The sequence below is a fragment of the Glycine max genome, chromosome 9 (assembly GCF_000004515.6).
Source record: "Glycine max cultivar Williams 82 chromosome 9, Glycine_max_v4.0, whole genome shotgun sequence".
Lineage (NCBI taxonomy): Eukaryota > Viridiplantae > Streptophyta > Magnoliopsida > Fabales > Fabaceae > Glycine > Glycine max.
The window spans coordinates 40,683,588-40,695,169 of record NC_038245.2 but is presented as its reverse complement, the minus strand read 5'-3'; the positions used below and the strand labels follow the sequence as shown (position 1 = coordinate 40,695,169).

Genomic DNA, 11,582 nt, shown 5'->3' with positions numbered 1-11,582 from the left:
CAAAACAGAGGTATTTGGTCAAACTTTGACCATAACCATGAATATACTCAATTTTCTATATTCTACATATATATCTACAAGTTACGATCCGACAATCGCATAAACCTTATTAATTATTATTATTATTATTATTTTATAATATCGACCGCTAGCTATTATTTTTACTACTAAAAGAAAACAGTGACCACTGGCGCATAGTATTAATGCTCAGTCATCATCCAATTTGGCAACTTGGTAAGAAAAGGAATCAAATCCGAGTGAAAATATTGATAATTATCCATTTGATTATTCCCATGCACATAGCACCCCATTATCGATCCAGTCACAAAAAAAATAAAAATATTACGAGGAAATGATAAGAACAAGAAACAGAACCAACAGACCTGGCTCCTACTTTTCAACAGAATCCATGATGCATCTCATCAATAAACAAAACAAAACGTGACATAAAAAAAAACAATTTCTAACGTCAAAATAATAACAGAATGCGCAAAAGTTAAAGTATTTTTAAAATTTGTAACTAAGTTGCCACATGATTGACCCTATCAAAAGCAATCGAACGGACACAAAAGCCTTAGAAAAATATTGGGTCAGGGTTATGTGTTGCACATATTATAGTGTCAACGACATGGACCAATTTAGTCTTCTTCAAACCGATCCCATAAAGATAGAGCTTTCCCACCAAACTTCCCTATTATCTTCTCCCTTACGTTTCAATTTTGAATTCCATTTGTGCTCTCACGCACAAATATATATAGGCACACACGCGCTTATAATTTATGGTACATGAGAAGTGTTTTTTGTCCATTGTAGATTGTCACATATAGAGAAACAGAATTAGAAGAAGGGTAGCTGGGAAACTTTGGCAATTGAAACCTTTTTTTCCATTGAGTGATAGAGAGCATGGAGAACATGAAGATGAACAACGATGAAAGGTTTGCACAAAAGGGTGTCCCAGTTCATAGCCAGGTTATGAAGATCAAGCAAGAGTCAGAGAAAATTGTTGATTGGTCCCCTGGCAAGCCAGAGATAAGATCTGTTCTTCGCGAAATAAGCCGGCAAATTTCCCGATCGCCGTTGGGGATCTCCGGCCAACCGATTTCAGTTGGTGAGTCATAGGTTCAGTATATGGTTAAGGGTTTTTGGATTAGTGTGTTGATGTACACAGGTGGAAGAGGGAGGTTCTGTTTGCTTCCCCTGCTCCTGTTCTGTTTTCCTCTGTTTTTTGGTCAGAGAATATTTAGGCATTTAGCTATATTCTCCACTTTTTTTCTTTTTTCTTTTTGTTGTATATAATAATAATAATAGTGTTATTGGATATATCATATGTGTTTTATTTTTTTATTTTTTTGTTTGGTTAGCTTTAGTTTTCTGGTTTGATATGTTCTATCAAGTTGGGTGGGGCTTGGGGAATTGATTTTGAAGGTTCCTCAATTTTGAATGGTTCAGTCATATACTTAGAAAGAAGTTAAAAGAAGAAGAAAAGTAAGATCCAATTGGTTGCTTGTAACTCGTACTAGCCTTTGTGTTTGAAGTCTTCCATGATTGTAATTTGGGTTTTCTGGTCTTCGGGGAGTTTTTTTTTTCTCTTTTGGATTAATTGTTCGAGAGGTACCAATATTTCAGAATTAAAAAAGAAAAAGAAAAAGAGGGGAACCAATATTTATTGTTGTCAAAAGATTTGAATAGATCTTTAAAGTTTATACTCTTTATAGGTTTAAATATTTTTATTAGATCTTCATAAGCGGCAGAAAAGATTCAAAAATAAAATACTTTGTAAATTACTGAAATTCAATTACAAATTTAAAAATTCAGGGGTTAATTCAATTTTTTTTATTGGAAAAAGGGTATAGAAAAACAGTTTCAACGTTTAATTTGGAACACTCTTCAAAATCCATGTTTAAATTAAATTTGAATTAGAGATACGTTTGATATTAGCCGTCAATAATGGCTTTGCATTCGCCAATCAACACTTGAAAACCTAAGCAGTAAAATACTAGTGGGATCCAATATGATTTGTCATTTTGTGTTCATTTCACGCAAATCATGATTAGACACTTTTATTTAAAACATATGATGATTATCAATTTGAGTTATGGAAAGTGGTGGGTGAATGTTTGGTTGAGTAGCGCAACGGCTGAAAATAAAACGTAGGAGGAAGCTATACCTACAAGTCTAATGCCTTGCTCTACGTGTAGTATTGAACTATTTTTTTCTCTCTATGTGCCATGCTTAATTTGTTTGAGATGGTCTAACAATTCTGAGCAATTCGATAACAGAACAACGACAATGGGAAAATAGTTGAGGAAGGATTTTTATTTTAATGATATATTTTTTATTTTGTTAAAAAAAGAATTTGATGTGTCAATTTTAAATTAGTTGTAATAATCCAAATAGTTTATTGTTGTGAAAGGTGAGGATGTGCAAATTCTAAATGAGTTTAACGGCGAATTTGGATCCGAGAATCCATATAAATGACAAAGTTTATCTACATATACCTCAACCAATAAGTGATAATTCCCAGTCTTTTCAGATTGCAGAGTCAAAAGACAAAGTTTCAAAGGTGGGAATTGAGTTGGATTTCGACCTGAGAAAGATATTAGAACACTTTTAATAAAAAAATGGGTTAAGTCCCCCATATATCATGTCCATCCATTAATTTATTTACTTTATTGATTTATCTTAATTATGACAATTAATTCTATCTCTTTTAATTTTTAACAGAAATAATTTATCTTTTTTATTATCTTTCCTCCTCTAATCATCTCTTTCTATTAACTTCTATTTTTTTTATGAAAAAACTTATGTCTTCTATCTCTTTCATTATACATTTTCTTCAATTATCTTTCTCCTTTTTTTTAGAAAAAAAATGCAACTTTTTAGATGTGAAAATGGGACAGAGAAGGGTGATTGGAAAAGATGGGACTTGGGATTTTGAGAATCAGGGAGAGGAGGAAAAAGTTAGCAAAAAAAATAAAATGGGAGGTTGAGATTTGTGATGAGAATGTGGAGCAAAGGAAGGATGACTAGAAAAAATGGAGGGTTTATGCTTTGAGATAGAAAGTGGAGCAGTCGAGTGCAGCTAGAAAAAATGGGAGTTCAGATTTTGAGACAAGGTAGAGAAACTGAGGAGGGTGAAAAAAAATGAGGAGTTAAAGTTTTGAGGTGGAAGTCTCAAGCGAAGGAAAGTGCCCGAGAAAAAGAAGGGGTTCAAGTTAGAGATGGAGAAATGAGACGGAAGAGAATGACTTAAAAAAAATTAGGGATTGGATTTTGAATTAGAATAGTGAATATCAGAGATGCAATATAGTTGTAGCGTTTTCTATTTATTTACTTAAACGAATTTTTACCTTTTTTTGTGAATAAATGAATTTTTACTTATTTCATAGCTAAAGTAGAAAGTTATTTTTTTATATTTTTATAATTACAGGGAGAATCCTTTTTTTCTTCTAGATCACCAATATTTTTTTTGGGAAAAATGTAAATTATATTAAACCCCAAAATGATACAACAATAAACTGAGTATATCCGTTAGACAAAATCAATCAAAAGTCTTCCTAATACAAGAAGGCATGTATCAAGATATTAAAACAAATGCAACATGTACTTATCTATACATAAGAAACATAATCTTGCTAATAACTTCTATTACAGAAAATTGATAATATTTAAAAATCAGTTTATTCCTAAACAGTCAGATGCAGTAGACTGTAATTGTTATAGCTAGACAACGTAATTTTTCTTAAACAGCTGATGTAGATGTGACCCTAATTAAAAAATCACCAATATTTTTTATTAGAAACAATTTGTTTGAGTCGATCGGCTAAAATATACCAGAATCCATTCAAAATGTCCAAAAATCATTGACGTTAACATTTTTTTTAAATACTTTTAAATTTAATTATATATAGTTACAATCACAAAACGTCACATTTAATAAGAGTCATTAGTTCTTCAGAAAACTAAAATTAATGATCGTACGCGATACAATCCAACTGATGGAAAACTGAAAAATTGCTGAAGCAGTATATTTGTTTGACTCATCATCCATGAATTTGAGATGACGCTACCTTTGTCGTTGGTTCTTTTTTTCTTCTCAATGTTGAGTTTCATTATCAAAAAGAAAAATAGAGAGATCGATCCTTTTCTAAGTTAAAGAGAAAACGTCTTGTTTCCCATGTAACCTTCACGTGAAAAGTAAAGCATAGCTGCGATTCCTTGGGGGCATATTATATATATCCATACATACGTAGAAAAATGGCAATAGTAGTTAGTGACCACTAGCATGTCTTGTTTTGGTGGATGTGTGTTCTCATTCCTTATTGCATTGTGCCAATCATGAGCCCTTTAGACCAATGAAAAGTTACTTCTTTACTGATTCAATAAGAACACTTTCTTATAATTAATTGTTTGATTCTCCAATTCCATTTTTGAGTTTATTAAACCATCTTGTTTACCGACAAAACAATGCATAATTGAGAGTGAAAGTGTCTTTTTTCTATTATTCTATTGGCTTTTCTTACGTGCGGAAGAAAAATGTGTACAATGTGACAAACAATTGTTTGTCACGTACACACACAGAAAAGGAGTGTTTGTTCAGGTTTATATACGTATAAAAAAAAGTGTTTGTTCAGGGCAAAGAGGAAAGTACTTCACTTAAAAGAGTTGTGTTCAACTTTCGAATGTCCTGCTAGATACAAGAACTCAAGAAGTTAAAGTATAAAGTGAAATTGATGTTTTTTTTTAACCCCTCGTAAGGTCTGTCTCTATTTATTTTTCATTCTATAAAGTATAATCATAATTCTGCATCTTTTTTTTTACTAAGTGCAATACAAAAATTAAAATAACAGTATATACAATATAAATTGAGAAAATTCATATGAGCTATGCAAAGCTCAATTCATTCTATGAAAGCTAAAGTTATAATATAAAATATCACAAGCTTGGAGGACCATGAATAACAAAATAATTAAAATTTAAATTAAAAATTATTCATAAAAAATAGACTGTATATCATATACATATTTTGTGTGTTTGGATATACAGTAATTTGAACATATCATGATTTCTTGAAGCTAACCAATTAAATAGTTATTTTTTAGTTGATTTTTCTATAATTTTATACTCGCACTAAAGGCAAGACATCATCATGTTTTCCTTCTTTTTTTCTCTCGTATCCAATAACTCTCTCTTGTCCTTAAGGAAGAACTCCCCACAAGAGAGGGTGCATAGAAGACAAAGTATACCTCCTACGTATAGAAGGTTGTGTTAATGCAAACCTTCAAAGTATACACTAGAAACATAGGGCATCTTATTTCAGCAATATTTATATACTTTTTGGAGGATACTACTGACCTAATCACACTGATTATTTTATTTTGTGGAAATGGACAAAGATATATAATTCGGCAGTACCCACCGACCACCGTGCCCACATGATATCTGACGGTTGTTTATTGCTTCAATGCACATGATAATGGCACTGCACCTCTCATTGAAAACATTGTCAAAATTTGATGCAGAAATTTAAAATCAGTCACAATCTTCAAAATTATTCAATTCTTTGGAATGTAGGTAAGGCCCGTTTAAATCAGATTTTGTGCAAACGAATAAAAAAAAAATACATATTTATGTGATTGTGAGAGACTATAATGATTTTGTTTTTTGAAGAGAAGACTATAATGAACTTGCATTCGGCATTCCCCTTCATGTTACCGTGGTCCTTTGATCAATATCGCTCATAGGATAATGAAAATTGGAAAGTCTGATATATTTTTTCTAAGAACTTCACTTATTTATTTTTAATTTTACCTTAATAGATTTGCATTTAATTCATTTTTTTTTTAAAAAGTGAGTTGCCCATAAATAAGTTATTTGTTTGCACGGAACAGTGTATGGGAAATTCTTGTTATTAATGACGAAATTATTCTCAACCATAGACATGGCACATGGAGGCTCAAAAAGACCACTTAGAAATTCCTAACTAAACATCACCTTGCAAATATAAATTTTTAGATCAAATGACTATTGAACACAATTTTTAGTGGTCCAAATCTAGAGACTATATGACTGTTTTTCATGGTTTCCAGAGGATGGTAGTCTCTGCGATCATGGAGGTGACTACATATGGATCCATATTAGAAGCAGGCCTTCTGTCCTCAAAGTAACCTTTGCCATTTTTCTCTGTGTCTCTTCCAACTCTAATGGAGCTTCCACGGTTTGCCACACCCTATACATAACAGAAAACATAATATCAGTTCCTAATCTGAAAAATCAGGATCCTTAAAAAATACTATTTCATGTCATATGTTTTCGAATGAATTCAGTCACAAATTATCACTTTTATAATAACTAATTTAAAAATCATATTAATAATACTCCTTCCAATCGAAATACACTATTACTTATTTTTTATGAAAAGAATTAAAGGGAATAATTCTTTATTAGTAGTATTTTTTAACACTATTACTTATTTTTTATGAAAAGGATTAAAGGGAATAATTCTTTATTAGTTGATAGGTATAAATTTATATCCACCTGTTAACAACTATAAGAAAAATATTGTGATATTTTAAGGTTTTCCTTTTATACTTGTTTCTTTTAATATTGTTGATGTAAAGATTTTTTCACTATCAACAAATTATATAATTAAAAATTATTGATAGTGTAATGGTGTAATCCAATTCCACTATTACCAAAACTTCTCTCACTTAAGAAAAAGATTGTAGCATTTCTAGTTAGTTTTAGGCTTAGCCCCTTACCCAAGAGAAGGTGTTGATGTCTGCAGTTTCATGTCTTCCAGTGAGACGTCTCTCGTTGCCTTCTCCATATGCTGCAATGTGCTCCTTGTGCCTCAATCCAAGCTTTTCAATGGCCTTCTTAATCACCTCATAACCACCCTCATCTCTCATGGACTTGGTGCTGAAATCACCATTCATTTCAAGTTCTCAAAATGGAAATAATTCGAACAATAATATGAAAAAGTAAAATATAATATAGGCTCTATGTTATGTTACCTGTAGTTTGAGTGAGCTCCAGCTCCATTCCAATCTCCCTAATAGCAACAATGTAACCAATAAAATCAAAAATAGTGGAATAAAAGAATAATAAGATCAATAATAAGACAATAATCAACAAAATTAACGGTTGATAAGTACAAATCTAACCGGAATAGGCTTGGGATCAAATGAAACAATTACTCCGGCCATCTCTGTAATCCTCTGTAACATAAAAACATCCCATCAATATTTCTCTTTTCACTGATTTTCACTAATTATGTTGATCATATATAATCATTCAAATTAAATTTAAAAAATGAATGAAATTTTAAATTACCTCCAAAATGTACCGAGCTGCCCACACCTCATCTCCAGCAGATATACCAACAGAAGGACCAACTTGAAATTCCCACTGTAAAATAAGGACATAAATCAGAAATATTAATTATTAATTTTCCCTACAAGCCAATTAAATAGTAGGAATAAAAAAAGTAAGAAGTTAAGGAACTAATAAATAATTTTTTTATTAAAATTTACATTGAAGATGTATTGATAACTTATATGTTACACTTATAAAAAACACTTTCTACTTTTGATATCTTAATGGCTCTCTTCTAGGAAACTGGTTGGATTTTTTTTAAAATAATAGTAATTAAATTTTGTTTATACCTGACCAGGCATAACCTCTCCATTGATGCCACTAATATTGATGCCAGCATAAATACAAGCTTTGTAATGTGCATCTACAATATCACGGCCATATGCTTTATCAGCACCAGTTCCACAGTAGTATGGGCCCTGTTCAAACCGACATTGATTTTTATTTAGTTATACAAGGGAGGATAACTGTGAGGGAAAAAAAAAGAAAAATAGGAAAACAAATGTGAATGAAGAATGTGAGTGCTGATATATCACATCACATTTTTTTTATTAACAGTAATTTTACCCCACTTATTCATGCGCAGCAATTTATACATTTATGCATATTTTGACCAATAACCAATTTGTACGAGAATTTCAACAAAAATTTATTGGCATTGCGTTTTACTTGGAGTTTGATGCATAATTGAAGGATCATTAAAATTAAATGTACTACTACTACTATTTTGCTTAAGTAGAGAGTTACAAAAGAGTACTAGAAAAACACATTATTAGTAGTAATTTAGAAGAAAAACTAAAGGACAAAACATTATAAACAACATTTAATTTTGCTAAGTGGGAAATTTATGCAGTAAAAAATGGTTGTCTGACTTTTGTCTTTACTCAAAGATATGAACTAAATGACCTTCAAAGCCTTACGTAACCAGCCAAACCACTTTCTCAGTTTCTCGGTAACCCAAAAAAAAAAACGCTGATACAAAAGGAGAATGACGTAGAAGACATTCGTTACTGGTGTTTCAATTATTGCAATATAGGACAACCTAATTTGGGAAAGATGCCAAATACTAGTAGTAACAAAAATTGTACATGAAATGTGTACTTGAAAATCCAAAATCATGGAACTAGTTTGAAGCATTTGAGAAGAATTGGAACAAATGCAAAACAAGAAAATACAAATGGGACATAAAAAGTAAATATAAAGACGGGGAAGAAAAGTTTCACATTTTAATCGGTATTTTTATGATAATTAATAACCTTGTAATACATTAAAAATGTGAGATTATTTTTCCCCAGAAAAAGAATTTATGATTAGATGGTATATTATTTTTTTATAAAAAAAAAGGGAACATTTCATACCTGTGGTCCAGGAAACCCACCAAGTGGCCACCCAAGTGGCCAATTTACATCTTTCTGCAACAAGGTATATTCTTGCTCAATACCATACCTGTTAGCACATCCATGAAAGAGTAAACTTAATTATGTTGCAATAACAATTTCATGTACACAACATCATATAAAAAGTGATTCCTAAAAAGGGGTTTCTAGAAATCGGAAGCATATGGTTGGAAAATGTCAAAGAATCCAAAATATGACGATATTTGGAAATACATACCATGGTTCCTCAGCAGCAACGTCAGGGTGGCTGAAAATTTTGGCAGCATCATACCTCTTGTTGGTTGGAAGTGGCTCACCAGCGGGGGTGTAAACATCACAAATCACCTATATATTATCAAAAAGTGAACACTTTGACCCACAAAATAGTATACAATTTGATGAACTAAGAAAAAAAAATGCTTGCTTTATTACAAGCCAATAATTTAACTTGAGGAACTTACAAGAATATTGTTGCCTCTCCTAAAGGGGTCCTTGAAAATAGCTTGTGGGCTGTTCTCAAATAAATATAACAACAAAAAGAAAACACCACTCATCAATTTTTTTGTGAATAATAATAATAATAATAATAATAAAACAAAAGTGCATAAGAGGAATGAATCATACTATAGGATGACTTCACTGTCATCCCCTGGAGCTTGGTCTGTGCTAGAGCCATCGTAGTTCCACTTTGGAAGCTTTGCAGGGTCACTCACTGGCCCAGGAAGAGTCTGTTTGTTTCAAAACCACATAAAAAAATCACAAAAAAAAAAGGTTAAATGGGAAAAGGTTTCCATAAATAATTGATTATTGTCACTTATGATGAAGAAAAAAAATGTTACCCTGGCTTTGCTTCTGAGGTCCATACCAGATCCACCAACCCTGTTCATGAATAAATAAAAACCATTAAATAATTTTCCTTTGCTTTTTTAGGAACTGGATCAAACCCAGGAGCATGTTCCACCACTAATCCATTATTTTTTTTTCTTATTATATATGTGTTTGATGGAACAACATGTCAAAGGAAGCAAAGTTCCAAAAGGATCACTCAAGATAAAATATACCCTGAATCAGAAAGCATAGTATATCCATAAAGGGGTTGGTTTACATTAATGGAATAATAACTATTTGGTCAAAGATTTCACAAACAGAACACAAAACAGAGTCCCCTGTTTCTTGCACAAGGTTTATGTTATGCTTGGAATCTTTGAGAGAGGGCTCACCATATGTACTCAGCAACGATCTTTTCTGTGGATTCTGAGAGATTGAGGTTGATGAGATCCGAAAGCAAAGACATCTTGATAATGAAAATGAAGAAGAAGAAGAGCACTATGAGAGGATATTGTAGAAGATACCAATAGGTGCAAGCTCTAGGTAGCTTTCTTTGATAGGGTGAATGACTCTGTTTGGTGTTAAAGCCCTTTTTATAAGCGAGTCAGTGGTGTTTAGTATTGAATAATACTATGATTTGCACTACACATAGACGTGCTTGTATGTGTTTGGAGACCTTTTTCTTCCCACAGTTAAATTTTGAAATCTGGAATAAGATAGTGATATTTTAAGGGTTTTCTTTTATAAAAAAGATAAAAAAGAAATAAAGTGAAGTTTATTTTATAATAACTGAAACCGCGGAAATTAGTCTATCTTTTTTAGTTCTTTTTTTTCATCTCAGTATCTATTTTTTTTTTATAAAAAAATATCTAAAGCTAAAGTGGTGGAAAAAAGATAATGTCAGTTTTTCCGCCGCCTAATAAAGGGGTGATTTTTCTTTTTAATAATAAAAATCAATTAATGAACATGCTTTGCAATGACATTGTTTATTTTTTATTTATTTATATAAAATTATCAAAGTCTGATGATAAGCACACAAGCATGTGAAGGAAACGTACCAAGTACGGTACTGGTACTAGATTTGATCACCTAAAAATGAGATGAGATTCTCTATAGAAAAAAAAGAAAAAAAAGATGAGATGTATTTTAAAACAAGACTGGAGTTATAATTAATCGTTGAATTAGGATATTAGATTATAGCATTACTAAAAGAATATTATTGAGAGAGGTACGTAAGTTTTACAAAATATCTATTAACAAATGTATATAATTTATTAATTGTAAATTTAAATTATCCCTTTTTATATATGAAATAGTATTTTAGCCTATGGATTGTATATAATTTTTTTATATAACTAAATTTTATAATTTATAATAAATAAATATTTCTAAATATATAAATTTATATTATAATTGAAATTTGTAATAAAAAATATTTAAACATATAAATTATATCTAAAATATTATCATGTGCATGTGAATTTTTGGATTAATTATAATTTTGATATCTTATCTTATTTTATTTGATTCATAATTTTAATCTTCCTCGATTCTGAAAGAAAATATTTGATCTTATTATTTTGAAAAAAATCTGCAAGATCCGATCTTTAATTTTACATACGTTTTAATGGTTATTGTTTTATCTTCTTGAATAATAACTTCATTCATCATTAACTTCGAAAGTATAGTCGGCAAACCCCATGATAGTTCATTTCCTTGGAAAATGTTAATGAAACGGAATGTAATTCCTCAACTTCATTTGATAAATTAGAAATAAGATTTTTTTAAATATACAAAATATAAAACAAAAATTGATATAATTTATAAGCGTATAAATATAGTTAAAAAAATCATGAATCACACGTGGATCCACTGATGTAAAATTATTTTCGCTTAATTAAATATTGCAAATTCGAGTATTCGAGTTTTAAATCTCTGGTGGAAGATACAAATGATTTAAAACAAAATAAATATAGTAAAAAAAACATTATGTATAATTAT

At 30.6% G+C, this 11,582-nt stretch overlaps 2 protein-coding genes across 3 annotated transcripts; one reads left to right on the top strand and one right to left on the bottom strand.

The window, feature by feature from the left end:
* Positions 1–633: 633 nt before the first annotated feature.
* LOC112997783 (uncharacterized) lies at positions 634–1,320 on the top strand. Its single transcript, XM_026123799.2, has one exon. The coding sequence runs from the start codon at positions 904–906 to the stop codon at positions 1,117–1,119; it is 216 nt and encodes a 71-aa protein (XP_025979584.1). The 5' UTR covers positions 634–903; the 3' UTR covers positions 1,120–1,320.
* A 4,573-nt stretch (positions 1,321–5,893) lies between these two features.
* On the bottom strand, positions 5,894–10,166 carry GS1alpha (cytosolic glutamine synthetase alpha). 2 transcript variants are annotated; one of them, XM_041004837.1, is made up of 12 exons: positions 9,974–10,166; positions 9,593–9,632; positions 9,378–9,481; positions 9,215–9,302; positions 8,992–9,098; positions 8,736–8,823; positions 7,668–7,796; positions 7,336–7,410; positions 7,167–7,220; positions 7,017–7,054; positions 6,762–6,921; positions 5,894–6,229 (listed from the first exon to the last, which is right to left on the bottom strand). In XM_041004837.1, exons 1-12 carry the CDS (start codon positions 10,045–10,047, stop codon positions 6,077–6,079), a joined length of 1,110 nt encoding a protein of 369 aa, XP_040860771.1. In that variant the 5' UTR covers positions 10,048–10,166; the 3' UTR covers positions 5,894–6,076.
* Between the last annotated feature and the right edge of the window lie 1,416 nt (positions 10,167–11,582).